Here is a 19,869-nt window from a genome sequence, read left to right on the forward strand (position 1 = left end):
CGTACAAACTCAAACTTACAGTTCTGCAGGTCTTTGGGTACATGGGTCAGGGTCCGTCCGTGCTGTGAAGTTGGTACGGGGGCCAGGTTGCCGAGCCTTTCATGTAGCCTGTCCAGGACTGCTGCGGGTTCTTCCTCCTGCCCCCTTGGGGCTGGTATGAACTCTCCTGGGACGGCCAGGGGCACGCCGTACACCAACTCGGTCAACGAGGCGTGCAGATCCTCTTTGGGCGCTGTACGAATTCCAAGCAGGACCCAGGGAAGCTCGTCCACCCAGTTAGGTCCTCTCAGGCGGGCCATGAGAGCCGACTTCAAGTGACGGTGGAAGCGTTCCACCAGTCCGTTCGACTGTGGGTGGTAGGCAGTTGTGTGGCGCAGCTGCGTTCCCAACAGGCTGGCCACAGCCGACCACAGGCTGGAGGTGAACTGGGCGCCTCTGTCGGAGGTAATGTGGGCCGGTACCCCGAAGCGTGCTACCCAGGTTGCGATCAGTGCTCGGGCGCAGGAATCGGCAGATGTGTTGGTGAGCGGGACCGCCTCTGGCCACCTCGTGAACCGGTCTACCATAGTTAGGAGGTACCGCGCTCCTTGGGACACTGGTAGGGGGCCCACGATATCCACATGAATGTGGTCGAACCTCCGGTGGGTGGGTTCGAACTGCTGCGGCAGGGCTTTAGTGTGCTGCTGCACCTTGGCTGTTAAGTGGCTGTTAAATAATTAAATGGAGATCACCTGTGTGCCATCAAGGTGTTTCAATTGACTGTAGTAAAAATACACCTGTATCTGGAAGGGCTAACTACTGGTGAGTCAGTACCCTGGCAAAAACCACACCATGAAGACAAAAGAACACTCCAAGCAACTCCACAAACAGGTTATTAAAAAGCACAAGTCAGGAGATGGATACAAGAAAATTTCCAAGTCACTGAATATCCCTTGGATACAGCTAAGTCAATCATCATGAAATGGAAAGAATATGGTACAGCTGTAAATCAGCCTAGAGCAGGCCGTCCTCAAAAACTGAGTGACCGTGCAAGAAGGGGACGAGTGAGGGAGGCCACCTAGAGACCAGTGACAACTCTGGAGGAGTTACAAGCTTCAGTGGCTGAGATGGGAGAGACTGTGCATACAACAACTGTTGCCCAGGTGCTTCACCAGTCACAGCTTTATAGGAAAGTGGCAAAGAGAAAGCCACTGTAGAAAAAAACTCACATGAACCTTCAGGTAGAGTTTGCCAGAAGGCATGTGGGAGACTCTGGAGTCAGCTGGAAGAAGGTTCTCTGGTCTGGTGAAACCAAAATTAATTTTTTGGCCATCAGACCAAACGCTATGTTTGGTGTAAGGCAAACACTGCACATCATCAAAAGCACACCATCCCTACCGTGAAGCATGGTGATGGCTGCATCGTGCTGTGGGGATGCTTCACTGCAACAGGCCCTGTGAAGGTAGAGGGTAAATTGAATGCAGCTAAATACAAGGAAATCTTGGAGGAAAACTTGATGCAGTCTGTAGAGAACTGAGACTTGGGAGAAGATTTGTTTTCCAGCAAGACAATGAAACCAAGCACAGAGCCAAACTACACAGGAATGCCTTAAAAACAACAAAGTTAATGTCCTGGAGTGGCAAGGTCAGAGTCCAAACCTCAATCCAATTGAGAATTTGTGGCTGCACTTGAAAAGGGCTGTTCTCGCATGAACCCCATGCAATCTGACAGAGCTTGAGCAGTTTTGCAGAGAAGAATAGGGAAAAATTGCAGAGTCCAGATGTACAAAGCTGATAGAGACCTATCCACACAGACTCAAGGCTGTAATTGCTGCCAAAGATGCATCTACTAAATACTGACTTGAAGGGGGCGAGTAATTATGCAATCAATTATTTTGTGTTTAATAATTGTAATAAATTTAGACCAATTTGTTTTCACGTTGACATGAAGTCTTTTCTGTTGATCAGTGTCAAAAAAACCAAATTAAATCCACTGTGATTCAATGTTGTAAAACAATAAAACATGAACATTTCCAAGGGTAATGAATACTGTTTATATACACTGTATGTATACTTACTGTGATTCACAAATTTTTTTCACAGTTATTATGTATTGTATTGAACTGTTGCTGTAAAGACAACAAATTTCATAACATATGCCAGTGATATTAAATCTGATTCTGATTCTTCTGCACACCGCTGTTGTAACGTGTGGTTATTTGAGTTACTGTCACCTTCCTGTCAGCTTGATCCAGTCTGGCCATTCTCCTCTGACCTCTCTCATTAACAAAGTGTTTTCACCCACAGAGCCTAGAGCCTGTCGTGTATGAAAACCCCAGGAAACCAGCCCATTTGGCACCAATAATCATTCTGCAGTCAAAGTCACTTGGATCACATTTCTTCCCCATTCTGATGTTTGGTCTGAACAGCAACTGAACCTCTTGACCATGTCTGCATGGTTTTATGCATTGAGCTGCTGCCACATAATTGGCTGACTAAAGATTTGCATTAATGAGTAGGTATACAGGTGTTCCTAATAAACTGGCCACTGAGTGAATGTTCTCTCCACAAAATCCTTTCCTTCCAACCAGCACTTTATCAACATATGTGGTGGTTGTCCATCAAGTCCGATGATGATAGGAAACCTGTGCAGGAAAGTCTTTAAAGCTGTTGCACTGGGGCAGTTCCAGTATCTCAGCCTCAGAGGTCTGAGTCCAGAGGTATGAGCGAGTGTTACAAATTGAAGTCTTCCTTGGTCGCAGTGGATGTCCCTCGTCATGGCCTTCACCCTCCACGGATCGTCGCAGAACCACCTCCCTGGCCGTTGGATCCCACTGTAGATCTCATCCGTCCAATCCGCTCGAGCTGACTTCACATGCTCGGACAGCCATGTCCCCGTCTCTCTGGAGAATGAGGCCATGAGCTGCCCTCAGCTGGTTTAGCCACCTGTCGAAGTGTTCCGGGGTGTGGCCACTGTCGTATGCTACTGAGAGCCACAGGTGACGGCCTGTTGAGGACCAAAAGTGAGTGAGTTGCCCTGGAATGGACCAGAAGTGCTCCCCTCCCTGGACACCCCTAACACATAGTAAACAAATAAGATGTATAAATTAGAGCAAAAATGTTGGCAAGTTGTGCTAATAAATCGGTTGAAATCTGAAATAACACACAGTCTGTCTTGTCCCTGGGACAAAATGCAAAACAATTACTAATGCTTGGCAATTACAATGATGAATTTAGACCCTGATTAACTGATTGGAAAGTTTGTGATAACTTGTTTTTTTTTGTACAGGTGAATCACTGCAACTTTTCTCATGATGGTCACCTTCTTATCACAGGCTCCGATGACTGTTGTATCTGTGTCTGGGATATTAGAAGTGAAAATTGTCTAGTTAAAGCAAAGGGACATAAAGGTACAGTGACATCTTTCACCTGCTTGTTGATATTCCTGGCTTCATTACCACTTGACCGTAGAGTTGGTTGCATTACTTTTGACAAGTCATTTGGTGGATATATTCTGTGCATTATTTTTGTGGGTGGCAGTGTGCAGATACATCTCTACTAAAGGAGGTGTAAGGCGCTCCTTCCCTCCGCTAGCCTGCAGGTCACCCTTGGGCACCTGCTTAGCCACCCCTCCCACCTACCCCCACCCCTGGATCAGGGTCACATGAAGCCATGGGAGCAGGTGGTGGACGGTTGTATGAGCAGCCGGTGCAGATCACAAGTCCTGGTAATGCGACCACTGACGCCAGGCAGGCAATCTCTGAAGAGTATTGATAATGGCTGGGGTCACCCATCTTGTAAAGACACTGCCCAGAAGAAGGAAATGGCAAACCACTTGTCAGAGCAATCATGGTCATGGGGACTATGATCACTCGTGTCATACAACACGGCACATAACGACAGTGATGATTTTATGCACTGGGATTATTTTCTGTCTGCATGCACCTACCTTGTTTGTTCAATGGTTTTAATACTCAGTTATAATTCTCAATTCTAAAAGCCGATTTGCCATCAGTGTTGTGCTGGCCTGTCGTCAGTTCACCTGGCTTCTCTGCCTCTCCTTCACTCGTACCATTCTGTGGGCTTCCAATTCCACTTGTTACGCCTGTGCCCCCTCCTTTTTGAGAATCGCAGGATCACTATTGATTCGGGTCAGGAGACCCAGGAAATGAGAGAAAGACATGCAGAATCCACAAAGGGGGTTGAAATGTCCTGGCCCTCAGCGATACAAAGCAACGGGAAGCGGCCATTGTCTCTTGGAGACGGAATTGTGTATTGAGTACTGTGCTTCGTGGAAGCCCTCAGGCAATGTGGGCTGGTTGGGGGATGGCATCATTCCACCCTGATTGACATCTGAGACCCCGTGAGTGGGGATAAAAGAAGGTCTGGGGAACAGCCCCTTTAGACGCACCAGAAGACACGCTAGAAATCCTGTAACAGCGTAATAGTGAAAGCCGGAGGAAAGCCCACGTGCGTCCTTTTCCATTTGCCTCGGAATTGGTGGACCTTATCACGGAAGAACGGCTTTAGCTAAAACAAAGGAGAAATTAGCCCCAATGACTCTCGAAGGATTGACATCATAAAAGGAATGGGCAAGTTTTAAACTCTCTCTCTTGACTCCAACCAAAGGCTGCAGCCTGCAGCTTGAATGAACTTGAGTGACTTTTATATTTCCATCGGACAATACGTTATCCCCTAGACAACGATAGAGCTATTTCTTATTGATTATTATTATACCCGCGCTTTTAGATTTAGTATTGACGACGTATATTATCTGTATGGTTGCATTGATATTATTTTTGTGTATTTTTATCAATAAATACTGTTAAAAATAGTACCATCAGACTTCAACGGACCTCTCTATCTTTGCTGGTAAGTGACCCAGTTACGGGGTATGTAACACACTAAAGTAGAAACCAGTTTAGAACCCTCATGATCCTAGTGACGTATTGTCATGACAACTTTCCCCTCGGTGTCAGCAAGACAAAAGAGCTGGCCTTTGACAGGCATGGTGGGGTGTTGGTGGGTTTCACTGAGGGGCTTGAGAGCTTCTAGTTCCTAGGAGTGGGCATCACCAAAGCCTGTCCTGATTCCAGAAAGTTCACCAACTCTACAGGTTGACAGGGATATGCCGAATCTCTTCAACCTCCTGAAGATATCAGGCATGTCCCTGTCGATCCTTACCAATTTTTATCGGAGCACCGTAGAGAGGATTCTATCTGGATGCATAACAGCTTGGTGTGGTAACTGCTCTACCCGTGACTGCAAGAAACTGCAGAGTTGTGGACACAGCTCAGCACATTAGGGAAACCAGCCTCCCCGCCGTAGTCTCTGTCTGAACCTCTCTCACTGCCTCAGTAAAACAGCCAGTATAATCAATGATCCCACCCACCCCGGACATTCTCTCTTCTCCGCCTTGCCACGGGGCAGAAGATACAAAGGCCGAAAGCACTTCCCACCAGGCTCAGGGCAGCTTCTAAACCATTGTTATCAGACTCTTGAATTGACCTTTCGGACAAAAAGATAGACTGTGACCTCACAATCTTCCTTGTTATGACCTTGCACCTTACTCTTGATCTGCGTTGCATGTTCTCTGTAGCTATTAAATCACTCTAGGCCTTAAGGCCACAAGACAAGAGAAAAATTATGCCAATTGACCCATTGAGTCTGCTTTGCCATTCAATCATGGCTAATTTATTTTCCCTCTCATCTCAATTCTCCTGCCTTCTCCCGGTGACCTTTAATGCTCTTGATGTTCCACCTCAGCCTGGGCTCCGCTGGCTCTGGATTATGCTACGTCATCAAGGCCAGTCAGGCCCTGTCACAGGCTTCCCAGGACAGCAGGCCGACATTGTACAGCACACCCCAACCCCCAGAGACTGTCAGGAAGGAAAGTCAATGAGGTTAGATTCTCCACACTCCAGACATTGAACCACCTGTGTACCTAGGGTATTCCTGGACCTAAGGAACCCAAGCTCGGTAGAGAGGAGCAGGGTGGCCGGTGGGTTAATACTGTGAATCATTTCAGATGCTTGGAGTTCAAAGTTCAAAGTAAATTTTATTATCAAAGTACATATATGTCACCATATATAACCCTGAGATTCATTTCCCTGTGGGGTACTCAGCAAATCTACAGAATAGTAAATACAACAGGATCAATGGAAGATCAACCAGAGTGCAGAAGAGAACAAATTGTGCAAATGCAAATATAAATAAATAGCAATAAATAATAAGAACAGGAGATAACATGAAAAAAAATCCTTGAAGTGAGATCAGTGGTTGTAGGAACATTTCAATGATGGGCAAGCAAATGTAGTTTTGTCCATGAGCCTGATGGCTGAGGGGTATTACCGATAACTGTTCTTGAACCTGGTGGTGCGAATCCTGAGACAACTGGCAGCAGCGAGGAAAGAGCAGGATCTTTGACGATGGATGCTGCTTTCCTACAACAGTTCTTCATGTAGATGTGCTCAACAGTTGGGAGGGCTTTACCCGTGATATACTGGGCCGAATCCACTACACTTTGTAGGATTTTCTGTTCAAAGGTTTTCTGTATGGTGTTTCCATACCAGGCTGTGATGCAGCCAGTCAATATACTCTCCACTAGGTATCTATAGATATTTGTCATAGGTTTAGATGTCATGCTGAATCTACGCTGGGCCCAGGACAGGTCCTCTGAAATGGTAACGCTCAGGAATCTGAAGTAGTTAACCATCTCCGCCTCTGATCCCCCAATGAGGTCTGGCTCATGGACCTCTGTGGAGTTTTCAGATGCTAAGAAGAGAGCAAATTGTTTTGAAGACACATTATAAATGTTACGCTGTCTAAAACAGCTTACCGTATCTAGCTGGTGGGAGCCTTCAGCAGCAAATTGGAGCCCCCGGGATTGAGAAGCGCTGATTGTTTGATTTGCCAGTGGTTGTGTTACTGTGAGATTGTGGTCCTGATTCTGTCACTATGGTCATAGCCAATTGATTAAAACCCCGCTGTTGGTTGGTGGCAGGTAGTTTCAGAGAACGAGACTGCAGAGGACAAGGCCCAAGTCTGTGAGTCTGCTGGGGAAGTCAAAGGCCCAATGTTTGTGAATGTACAAGTCCGCTGGAAGCTGAAGACAGCCTGCCCTGGGGCTGCAGGACTGTGTGTGTGTGTAGGGTTTGTTTGCTGCTGTTGCTTTGTCGCTTGTTGTGTTCTGTGTTGTTCTGCTGAGTGTCATGGGCCTGCTATGGTGCTGGCGGGGCAGTGTGGCAACACTTGCGGGCTGCCCCCAGCACAACCTTGTGTCTGTTGGCTGTAAACGCAAATCACGCATTTCACAGTGTGTTTCAGTGTGCATGTGATAAACCTGAATCTGACACTCTGAGTATTGTTTCTGCTCCAACAGGCCCAGTGAGAGCTTGTGCCTTCTCTGCTGACTCCACCCTCTTCGCCAGTGGGTCGGCCGATTGTACGGTCAGGGTGTGGGACACAGTAAAGGCTCATTGTCTGCACGTTCTCCAAGGTAGGCGAGCACGACAAACCTCATCCTCTCCCACAGTGAACCTAATCCTCTTACTATCAGTGCTCACTTTCAATCAGAATGGGGGTTCTTGAGGGAGAGAGTATGGAATACAGAGGGCTGGGTGTGGGGATTAGACTTTGTGCATTAGCAATGGTACAGTTAGAGTATATAGAGCACAGTAAACAGACCCTTCAGCTCATCTGCTCCATCTACCACTTCCCTGGCAACACATTCCATATAGGCTCCTCATTCCCTTTGAAAGCTTTTCCTTAGACCATAGGAGATAAGGAGAAGAATTAGGCCATTCACCCCATTCTCCTGTCTTCCCTTTGTACCCTTGCGCGACCTTACTATCAGCTTCTGCTTTAAATATGCCCAACGACTTGTCCTCCACCTTTACTGGGAATGTTGCAGACAAAAGGCCCAAAGTATTGTTGGGGACCCCTACCACGATCTCTCTGACCCACTACCATCAGGAAGGAGGTATAGGAGCATCAGGACTGGGTCTGCCAGTCTGGGTAACAGCTTCTTCCCTCAGACTAATGAATACCCTGTCACCACGGTCCCGTCACTAGGACAGTGAGCTGTTTACTGTTTACCTGTACTGCTCACTTCACTTGCATTTTGAATTATATCTTATTAACTTATTTGTGGTAATATTTTGGTTTATGTGCTGTGTGTGATATATGTTGTGTGGGTACACCATGCTCTGGAGGAACGTTGTTTCATTTGGTTGTATATGTGTACAGTCAGATGACAATAAACTTGAACTTGAAACACAGCTGTCTGTGGCAATGAATTCTACAGATTCACCAGCCTCTGACTAAAGAAATTCCTCCTCATCTCTGTTCTAAATGGACATCCTTCTACTCTGTGGCTGTGCCCTCTGATCCTGGACTCCCCCACTGTAGGAAGCACCTTCTCAAGTCCACGATCTAGGCCTTTAAATATTCAACAGTTTCAATGAGATCCCCCTCCCCTGTTCTTTTAATTCATTTCTAATTTAGAAAATAGTCTATGCTTTTATTCCTTCTACCAAAGTGCGTGACGATACATCTCCTGCACTGTATTCCATCTGCCCATTCTCCCAATCTGTTTAAGTCCTTTTGCAGACTTTCTGCTTCCTCAGCACTACCTGCCCCTCTACCTATCTCTGTATCATCTGCAAACTCAGTCACAAAGCCATCAACTCCATCACCCAGATTATTGACATATAACGTGAAAAGTAGTGGAGCCAATACCAACCCCTGTGGAAAACCACCAGTCACCCGCAGAAACCAGAAAGCCCCCTTTATTCTTACTCTTTGCCTTCTGCTAGTCGGCCAATAGTCTGTCCATAAGACACAGGCGCAGAAAGTGGCCATTCAGCCCATCAAGTCCATGCTAATATTTTCCCTGTAACTCAGTGGGTCAAGCAGCATCTATGGAAAGTAAGATCCTGTCTGCATTTCATGTCAAAATACTGCATCAGGACCTCTCTCAGGAAAAGTTGCAGACTCACAACTCCCTGAGACAATAAATAGACAGCCAACAGCAATCCCCCTGAGTCCTCAATCCTGGCCCAAAGGCTGATCCATCTTCTAACAAAGATCCTTCCCCTCCCAGGGATGAGGTCTTTGGAGCGTCTGATGGTGATTCTGTATGACTAGGTTTTTATGGATTCTGGCCCCATGCAGTTGGGCTTAGTACTGTCCATGGCCAAATTAGCTCTAGACTCTTCCATGTAGGAAACATCTTCCCCCGATCCACCTTACCTCAGCATCTTCCATGCTCCAATCCAGGCGCTCCAAGAGAGCAAACTGGCATCTGGCGATTAATAAAGGCAAACACTCAGGTGTTTTTCACAATGAACTTTATCGTGCCACAATTAACATTGGTTGAGAAGCAAAGACCCTTATCTTTTCTTTCACAACAAGGTAAATTTCAGGATCGCAAATGACCATTGAAGATTTGCAGTGGGGATACCTAACAGATAATAAATATGTAGCTTGTAGCAATGTACTACGTACAGAGCTAGAGATGACACGCAGTCGGTAAGTCGTTTCGAGACTAGTTTATTCAAACTTCGCAGCGCTGGCATTTAATCCCTAGCGCCCGCCCTCTCCGGGCAGAAATGACGTCAGAGGTGCATTACCAAAGTCTCCCCCCGTGCGCTGGCTATTTGTGAGCCAGTTTGCCTGTGCAGAAAGTGGGTCGCCACATAACCCCCCCCCCACCCCCCCAGAACCGGCAATACACCCCCCATTGTCCACAGTCTGGATCAGCCTCTGTTTGGGAGGTCTGCCTCTGCACCGCGGTGCCTGAACCTCGACCGGCTGCGCCTAGTCCACATGGGCTGGTTTGAGTCGGTCCACCGTGAAAACCTCCTCTTTCCCCCCAATGTCCAGGACGTACGTGGACCCGTTGTTGTTGATCACCTTGAACGGCCCCTCGTACGGCCGCTGTAGCAATGCCTGGTGTCCGCCCCTTCGTACAAACACAAACTTACAGTTCTGCAGGTCTTTGGGTACCTGGGTCGGGGTCCGTCCGTGCTGTGAAGTCGGTACGGGGGCCAGGTTGCCGAGCCTTTCCCGTAGCCTGTCCAGGACTGCCGCGGGTTCTTCCTCTTGCCCCCTTGGGGCTGGTATGAACTCTCCTGGGACGGCCAGTGGTGCACCATACACCAACTTGGCCAACGAGGCGTGCAGGTCCTCTTTGGGCGCTGTACGAATTCCAAGCAGGACCCAGGGAAGCTCGTCCACCCAGTTAGGTCCACTCAGGCGGGCCATGAGAGCCGACTTCAAGTGACGGTGGAAGCGTTCCACCAGTCCGTTCGACTGTGGGTGGTAGGCAGTTGTGTGGTGTAGCTGCGTTCCCAACAGGCTGGAGGTGAACTGGGCGCCTTTGTTGGAGGTAATGTGGGCTGGTACCCCGAAGCGTGCTACCCAGGTTGCAATCAGTGCTCGGGCGCAGGAATCAGCAGATGTGTCGGTGAGCGGGACCGCCTCTGGCCACCTTGTGAACCGGTCTACCATAGTTAGGAGGTACCGCGCTCCTCGGGACACTGGTAGGAGGGCCACTATATCCACGCGAATGTGGTCGAACCTCTGGTGGGTGGGTTCGAACTGCTGCGGCGGGGCTTTAGTGTGCCGCTGCACCTTGGCTGTTTGGCACTGCGCGCACGTTCTGGCCCATTCACTGACCTGCTTGCGAAGTCCGTGCCACACGAACTTGCTGGAGACCAGCCGGACGGTTGTCCTGATAGATGGGTGCTCCAAACCATGTATGGAGTCGAAAACTCGTCGCCTCCAAGCTGCCGGGACGATGGGGCGAGGTTGGCCGGTAGCCACGTCGCACAGGAGGGTCCTCTCACCTGGGCCTACGAGAAAGTCCTGCAGCTGCAAACCCGAGACTGCAGTCCTGTAGCTGGGCATCTTGTCGTATGCCTGTTGCGCCTCCGCCAGTGCTGCATATTCCACCCCCAGGGACAGGGCCTGGACAGCTGGTCTGGAGAGTGCGTCCGCCATGACGTTGTCCTTTCCCGAGACATGCTGGATGTCCGTCGTGTACTCGGAGATGTAGGACAGATGTCGCTGCTGGCAAGCCAACCAGGGATTGGACACCTTCGTGAATGCGAAGGTCAACGGTCTGTGGTCCATGAACACGGTGAACGGCCTGCCTTCTAAAAAGTACCTGAAATGCCGGATTGCCAGATACAGTGCCAACAGCTCCCGGTCGAAAGCACTGTACTTGAGTTCGGGTGGTCGTAGGTGCTTGCTGAAGAACGCCAGGGGTTGCCAGCACCCCTCAATGAGCTGCTCCAGCACCCCACTGACTGCTGTGTCGGATGTGTCCACCGTGAGTGCGGTCGGAACGTCCATTCTGGGGTGCACCAACATCGCAGCATCTGCCAAGGCTTCAACGAAAGCAGCCGCGGCCTCCTCGTCCCAAGTAATGTCCTTGCCTTTACCCGACATCAGGGTGTACAAAGGGCACATGATACGGGCTGCTGAGGGGAGGAAATGGTGGTAGAAGTTCACCATACCAACGAACACCTGCAGGCCTTTGACCGTGTTGGGCCGGGCAAAGTGGCGGATCGCGTCTACCTTGGCGGGCAGAGGTGTTGCCCCGTCTTTGGTAATCCTGTGGCCCAGGAAGTCGATGGTATCGAGACCGAACTGGCATTTGGCCCGGTTGATCGTGAGGCCGGAATCACTCAGGTGGTAGTAGAGCTGGCGGAGATGGGACAGATGCTCCTGACGACAACTGCTGGCTATAAGGATGTCATCCAAATAGATGAACGCAAAGTCCAGGTCGCGTCCCACCGCATCCATTAGCCGCTGGAACGTCTGTGCAGCATTCTTCAGGCCGAACGGCATTCGGAGGAACTTGGACAGGCCGAACGGGGTGATGATTGCTGTTTTGGGGATGTCTGCAGGGTGCACCAGGATTTGATGGTATCCCTGAACGAGGTCTACTTTGGAAAATATTCTTGCCCCGTGCAGGTTTGCTGCAAAGTCCTGTTTGTGCGGCACGGAGTAGCGGTCTGGAGTGGTAGCCTCGTTCAGTCTGCGGTAGTCGCCGCATGGTCTCCAGCCCCCGGCTGCTTTGGGCACCATGTGCAGGGGGGAGGCCCATGTGCTGTCAGACCTCCGTACGATCCCCAATTCCTCCATCCTCTTGAACTCCTCCTTCGCCAGGCGAAGCTTTTCCGGGGGCAGCCTTCGTGCACGGGCGTGGAGGGGTGGTCCCTGGGTCAGGATGTGGTGCTGTACCCTGTGTCTGGGCATGGCTGCCGTGAACTGCGGTGCCAGAATCGATGGAAAGTCCGCCAGGATTCTGGTGAATTCGTTGTCCGACAGCGTGATGGAGTCCAGGTGTGGGGCCGGCAACTTGGCTTCACCCAGGGAGAACGTCTGGAAAGTCTCTGCGTGTACCAGTCTTTTCCCTTGCAAGTCGACCAGCAGGCTGTGAGCTCACAAGAAGTCCGCCCCCAGGAGTGGTTGGGCCACCGTGGCCAGTGTGAAGTCCCACGTGAATCGGCTGGTGCTGAACTGCAGCTGCACTGTGCGGGTGCCGTAGGTCCGTATCGTGCTGCCGTTTGCAGCCCTCAGGGTGGGTCCTGGCTTCCTGTTGTGGGTGTCGTACTCCGTCGGGGGCAAGACGCTGATCTCTGCTCTGGTGTCCACCAAGAAGCGGTGTCCCAACTGTTTGTCCCAGACATACAAGAGGCTGTCCTGGTGGCTAGCCACCATAGTCATTAGCGGCTGCTGGCCCTTGCAGGGCGGACAACAACGGCGAGCTTCTGTGCCCCACCGCTGGTAGTAGAAACACCACTGTTCACTGTCCTCCTCACTCCTGTCTCTGTATTGTGTGCACTCCCCTGCCGGGCCTGGTCTGGTCTGCTGTTGGGCGTGTGGCCTGGTAATCTGACCGGCGGACGCCACGCTCTCCCTCTTGGCTTTCCACAGCACGTCTGCCCGGGCCGCCACCTTCCGGGGGTCGCTGAAATCTGCGTTGGCCAGCAGCAGATGTATGTCCCCGGGCAGTTGCTCTAGGAACGCCTGCTCAAACATGAGGCAGGGCTTGTGTCCGTCAGCCAGGGCCAGCATCTCGTTCATCAATGCTGACGGCAGTCTGTCTCCCAAACCGTCCAGGTGAAGCAGGCGGGCACCCCACTCACGCCGTGAGAGGCCAAAGGTCTCAATGAGCAGCGCTTTGAATGCTTCATATTTGCCTTCTTCCGGGGGCGACTGTATGAAATCCGCAACCTGGGTGGCCGTCTCCTGGTCAAGGGCGCTCACCACGTGGTAGTAACGCATGGAATCAGAGGATATCTGCCGAATCTGGAACTGGGCTTCTGCTTGGCTAAACCACACACGTGGTCGCAGCGTCCAGAAAGTCGGCAGTTTTAGTGAAACTGCGTGAACAGATGAAGAGTCGGTCATCTTTGGTCCAAATCCCGTTTGGACCGTCGGGGTCACCAATGTAGCGATGTACTACATACAGAGCTAGAGACGACACGCAGTCAGTAAGTTGTTTGGAGACTAGTTTATTCAAACTTCGCAGCGCTGGCATTTAATCCCTAGCGCCTGCCCTCTCCGGGCGGAAATGACATCAGAGGTGCATTACCAAAGTCTCCCCCCGCGCGCTGGCTATTTGTGAGCCGGTTCGCCTGCGCAGAAAGTGGGTCGCCACAAGCTACTCTTTTGTCAAAAATAATCATGAGGACTGTTGCCAATCAAATTGTTTGTATTGCTGATGTGAAATTTAACTACATTAGATAAAATAGACTGTTCCACTTCTTCTCATGTTCTCGATATTTATTGCTTATTTATTATTATTATTTCTTTCTTTTTGTATTTGCACACTTTGTGTCTTGTGCACACTGGTAGAATGCCCCAAGAATAATACACTAGAGTATAGGCCCTTCAGCCCACAATGTTGTGCTGACCCTTAACCTCCTCTGAGTTTCATTGATTCTACTATGGTTATTATTCTATTATGCTCTTACTGAGTATGTCCACAAGACACATATGAACTCTGTTGGCGTGTATGTACTTCTAAAATAAATTTACTTTGAACTTTATAAACCAACCTGACTTTAGATTCAGCACAGTATATCAGTTTACATCATAGAAATATAGAAACATAGAAAACCTACAGCACAATACAGGCCCTTCAGCCCACAAAGCTATGCCAAACTTAGAATTTACCTAGGGTTACCCATACCCCTCTATTTTTCTAAGCTCCATGTACCTGTCCAGGAGTCTCTTAAAAAACCCTATCGTATCCGCCTCCAGCACCATCGCCGGCAGCCCATTCCACGCACTCACCACTCTCTGCGTAAGTAAAACTTACCCCTGACATCTCCTCTATACCCACTCCCCAGCACCTTTAAACTGGGCCCTCCTGTGCTAGCTATTTCAGCCTTGGGAAAAAGGCCTCTGACTATCCACATGATCAATGCCCCTCATCATCTTATACACCTCTATCAGGTCACCTCACATCCTCCGTCGCTCCAACGAGAAAAGGCTGAGTTCACTCAACCTATTCTCATAAGGCATGCTCCCCAATCCAGGCAACATCCTTGTAAATCTCCTCTGCACCCTTTCTATCATATTCTCATTTAAGCCATGAAGATGGATTGGAGTGCATGCCTTATGAGGATAGGTTGAGCAAATATTGGCTTTTCGCTTTGGAGCGAAGGAGGATAAGGGGTGACTCGATAGAGGTGTATAAGCTGATAAGATAGATCAAGTGGATAGTCAGACTTTTCCCAAGGTGGAAATTTCTAACACAAAAAGGCATAATTTCAAGCTGTTTGCAGAAAAAATATAATGACGGTGTCAGAAATAGTTTTTTTTTTACGCAGAGGGCGGTGGATACGTGGAATGCTTGCCAAGAGTGGTGGTGGAGGCAGATACGCTAGGGACATTTAAGAGATTCTTGGATAGGCACATGGAGGGCTATGTGGAAGGGAAGGGGTTTTTTTAATTGATTTTTTTAATGCATTTTCTACAACACTACAAACAAAAAAAAACCCAAAACAAAGTAGAAAATTAGTACAGTGCAAGATAAACATACAATAGTAATATAATACAAAATAATATAATTGAGAAAGCACCCAAGTTTAAGTCATGTAAAGTTAGTGTCCTCCCCAAGCCCCACAACAAAAAAAAACTCCAGACCAACCAAAACAAAATGTAGAAAATATAAATCAGAACATTCAAACCCCCAAAACTGTAAATACACTTGAAAACAGAAGATAATAATGCCTACTACCAAAAAAAAAGAGCTGAAAGCAAGGGACTGAAAAAAAAACTTAATTAAGAGGAAAATTATGAAAATACTCAATAAAGGGTCCCCAGACCTTATGAAACTTTATATCCGAATTAAGAATTGAATAATGGATTTTTTCAAGGTCTAAACAGGACATGATATCATTAAGCCATTGAGCATGCGTGGGTGGGGCAACATCTCTCCATCTAAGGAGGATTAGACATCTAGCAAGGAGAGAAGCAAAAGATAATATTCGACATTTAGTCGAACTCAAGTGTATATCTGTCTCACCCAAGAAACCAAACAGAGCAATTAAAGGGTTAGGTTCTAAGTGGTGATTCATAATACAGGATAAGGTTATAAAAACATCTCTCCAAAATTTCTCTAAGCTAGGACAGGTCCAGTACATATGAATAAGAGAGGCCTCGCCACTTTTGCATTTATCACAAAGAGGACTAATATTAGGGTAAAATTGAGATAATTTAGATTTGGACATATGGGCCCTATGAACAATCTTAAACTGTAAAAGACAGTGGCGAGCACAAAGAGAAGTTGAATTAACCGATTTGAGAATTGAGTCTCAAACCTCATCAGATAAAATGATATTTAAGTCATGCTCCCAAGCCATTCTGATTTTATCCACAGGGGCACACCGTAAGGATACTAATTTATCACGGATAAAGGATATTAAGCCTTTACCCAGTGGATTAATAGAAAGAAAGAAATCCATAGCATTTTTCTCGGGCATTTCAGGGAAGTTGGGAATTAAAGGATTGATAAAGTGTCTGATTTGGAGATATCTGAAGAAATGGGCATTAGGCAGATTGAACTTAGCAGAGAGCTGTTGAAAGGATGCGAAGCGATTATCGATAAAAAGATCTTCAAAATGCCTAATGCCCTTTCTATACCAATCATAGAATGTTGAATCATACATAGTAGGTAGAAAAAGATGATTATGTAAGATAGGACTAGAAAGGGAAAAACCATAGAAACCATAAAATTTCCTAAACTGGGCCCATATTGGCAAAGTATGTCTAACAAGAGGATTAACAATTAGTCTAGACAAACTACTAGGGTGTGCAGAACCAAGAAGTGCAGAAATAGATAGATCTTTAGTGGAATTCAGCTCCATTGCTACCCAATTAGGGCGATCAGACTGGCTATGAAAAAAAGACCAGAAGATAGTGCAACGAATGTTAGCTGCCCAGTAGTATAAACGAAAATTAGGTAAGGCCATGCCACCCTCAGGAAGGGAAGGGTTAAATTGATTTTAGAGTAGCTTAAAAGGCCGGCACAAGATTGTGGGCTGAAGGGCCTGTACTGTGCATTAGTGTTCTATATAGAACTCACTGTGATCTTTTGTAAAGGGGGAGGTCATTTATTCGAACCTGTCTGCTTTCAGACATGTTACACGTGGAACATAAAAGCATTCTTCTGATGCGAACTGATACCCTGGACATAGACACTGGGCAGCTCCAGGAACATTTGACATGAATATGTGCGGTGATTTCAAAACTCCAAAACAAAGAACAGGAAAGACTACAGCACAGTGCAGGCCCACAATGTTGTAGAAACATAGAAAACCAACAGCACAATACAGGCCCTTTGGCCCACAAAGCTGTGCTGAACATGTCTACCTTAGAAATTACAAGGCTTACCCATAGCACTCTATTTTTCTAAGCTCCATGTACCTATCTAAAAGTCTCTTAAAAGACCCTATTGTATCCGCCTCCACCACTGTTGCTAGCAGCCCATTCCATGCACTCACCACTCCCTGCGTAAAAACAACTTACCCCTGACATCTCCTCTGTACCTACTCCCCAGCACCTTAAACCTGTGTCCTCTTGTGGCAACCACTTCAGCCCTGGGAAAAAGCCTCTGACTATCCACACGACCAATGCCCCTCATCATCTTGTACACCTCTATCAGGTCACCTCTCATCCTCTGTCGCTCCAAGGAGAAAAGGCCAAGTTCACTCAACCTGTTTTCATAAGGCATGCTCCCCAATCCAGGCAATGTCCTTGTAAACCCTGTGTTGACCTTATTTTCATAGAACAGAACAATACGCTAGAGTACAGTCCCTTCAGCTCACAATGTTGTGCTGACCCTTTAACCTACTCTAAAATCAATCTCCCGCATAGCCCTCCATTTTTCTATCATCCATGCGCCTCACTAAGAGTCTCTGAAATGCCCTTAATGCATCTGCCTCTATCACCACCCCGGCAATGTGTTCCACCCACCCACCTCTCTCTGTGTATAAAAACCTATCTCTGACATCCCCTATACTTTCTTTCAATAACCTTAAAATTATGCCCCTCATGTTAGCCATCTCTGCCCTGGGAAAATTTCTCTGGCTGTCCACTGTATCTATGCCTCTTATCTTGTATACCTTAATCAAGTCACCTCTCGTCATCCTGCACTCCAAAGAGAAAAACTCAATCTATCCTCACAAGACATGCTCTCTAATCCAGACAGCATCCTATTAAATCTCCTCTGCACCCTCTCTAAAGCTTCCTCACCCTTCCTGTATGAAGTGAGCAAAGCAGAACACAGTATTCCAAGTGTGGTCTAACCAGGGTTTTATAGATCTGCAATATTACCTTGAGCTCAAGTTCCTGACCAACAAATGCCAACACATCATATGCCTTCTTAACAATCCTATCAATGTGTGCAGTGACTTCAAGGGATCTTTGGATGGGAAACCCAAGATGCCCCTCTTCCACCTTATAACCTTCTCTAAGATCAAGCTAGCCCTTCCCTCTCTCATACCATACTTCTCCAGTTTTCTGTCATCCCCGTGCCACTGATCAAAGAAAATTACAAGTAACAGAGAATAAGCTTAAATCTGACAAATGAAATTTTGCTGTTGTATGTAAAACACAGTGTCAATGAAAAATATTGTTCGATTCAATAAGTGATGTTGTTCTCAATCTCAGGTCACAGCAAGAGTGTGGAGACCGTGGCCTTTAGCAACGACTCACAGGTGCTTGCGTCTGCAGGCTGGGACTACACGGTCATCCTGTGGGAGCCGAAGGTTAGTGGGCCTCCCACCATTCAGTACCCAATCTCTCAAGTTCAAGTTTATTGTCATCTGACTGTACATCACAATTGAGTTTCTGAATGACAGCCAATCAGCTGATTGATAAGTGTCCAAGCATTTGGAGGACACACCACGGCTAGCAGTGAACTGATGATATATCCTCATCAGGTGACAAAACATTTGCAAGTAAATTACCAAGATTGGGGAATAACTCAACCCAACCATATATATATAACCAGACAAAACAGTGTCCCTCTGAACCACAGTGCACCCATAATACATATATCACACACAACGCATAAAACAAGGTATCACCACAAATAAGTTAATAAAATGTAATTCAAATGCATGCAGTGTGCAGTGCAGGTAAACAGTAAACAGCTCGCTGCCCTAGTGACGAGACCTTGGTGGTGGCAGGGTATTCATTAGTCTCACAGCCCAAGGGAAGAAACTGTTACCCAGTCTGGCAGCCCTTGTCCTGATGCTCCTGTACTTCCTCCCTGGCGGTAGTGGGTCAAAGAGATTGTGGGATGGGTGGTAGGGATCCTCAACATTATTTCAGGCCCTTAGTCTGCAATGTTCGTGGTAAATGTCACAAATAGGGAGGAAGGGAGACCCTGGAGATCCCCTCAGCAGATTTTTACTCTCATCTGTAGAGTCTGTCAGTGCGATACCCCCATAACACATCTATCAATCTGCCCCTTATCCCACCCTGTCATTTTATCACTGATTTGGGATGCTTCAGGCCCTTTGTTTATAACACTTCGGTAAATGTGGAGGCCAAGTCACTGGGTATACAAAGTGGAAGCTGATAGTTTCTTAATTAGTCAGGGTGTGTAAGGTCACGGAGAGAAGGCAGAAGAATGGGGTTGAGAGAGAAAATCAAGATCAAATGGCAGAGCAGGCTTGATGGGCTGAATGGCTTCATTCTGCTCCTGTGCTGAATGATCCATGAGAAAGACCTAAAAAGGGAATGAGGGGCAACTTTTTTACAGAGAGGGTGGTCTCTCTTTGGAATGTGTTGCCCGGAGAAGTGGTAGAGTTAGCATGGAGCAGTTGGGCCAAAGGGTCTGTTTTCTGTGCTCCAATTGAGCATTGTTAATGCAGCAAAGTGCAAAGACATAAAATTATTATAAGTTACAGAAATAAATACATGGTATCAAGGTAGTGTTCACGGATTCATGGACCGTCCAGAGATCTGATGGGAAGAAGCATTGAGTGTGGGTCTTCAGGCTCCTGTACCTCCTCCCTGATGGTAGTGATGAAGACATGTCCAGGATTCTCAGTGTCCTTAATATTGAATGCCAACTTCTCGAGGCATCGAGTTTTGAAGCTGTCCTCAATGACAGGGAGGTCTGTGCCTGTGATGAAGCTAGCTGACAAACCATCTGCAGTCTCTTGTGATCCTGCGCACTGGACCCTCCATGCCAGACAGTGATGCATCCAGTCAGCGTGATCTCTATTGAAATTCATAAAGAGTCTCTAATGACATACCAAACCTCCTCAAACTCCTCATGAAGCACAAACACTCTTGCGCCTTCTTCCTGGTTATATCAGAGGATAGATCCTCGGAGATGTAGACACCCAGGAAC

At 47.6% G+C, this 19,869-nt stretch overlaps 1 protein-coding gene across 1 annotated transcript in view; it reads left to right on the plus strand.

Moving 5' to 3' along the window:
• The first annotated feature begins 2,611 nt into the window (after positions 1 to 2,611).
• LOC140730164 (uncharacterized) overlaps positions 2,612 to 19,869 on the plus strand; it is a 28,470-nt gene continuing 11,212 nt past the window's right edge. The window contains exons 1-4 of the mRNA XM_073050290.1: positions 2,612 to 2,698; positions 3,268 to 3,388; positions 7,360 to 7,476; positions 18,174 to 18,271. Coding sequence (XP_072906391.1) covers positions 2,612 to 2,698; positions 3,268 to 3,388; positions 7,360 to 7,476; positions 18,174 to 18,271 — 423 coding nt within the window. The remainder of the gene's footprint in view (positions 2,699 to 3,267; positions 3,389 to 7,359; positions 7,477 to 18,173; positions 18,272 to 19,869) is intronic.

The sequence above is a fragment of the Hemitrygon akajei genome, chromosome 7 (genome assembly GCF_048418815.1).
Source record: "Hemitrygon akajei chromosome 7, sHemAka1.3, whole genome shotgun sequence".
In the NCBI taxonomy this organism is placed as follows: domain Eukaryota; kingdom Metazoa; phylum Chordata; class Chondrichthyes; order Myliobatiformes; family Dasyatidae; genus Hemitrygon; species Hemitrygon akajei.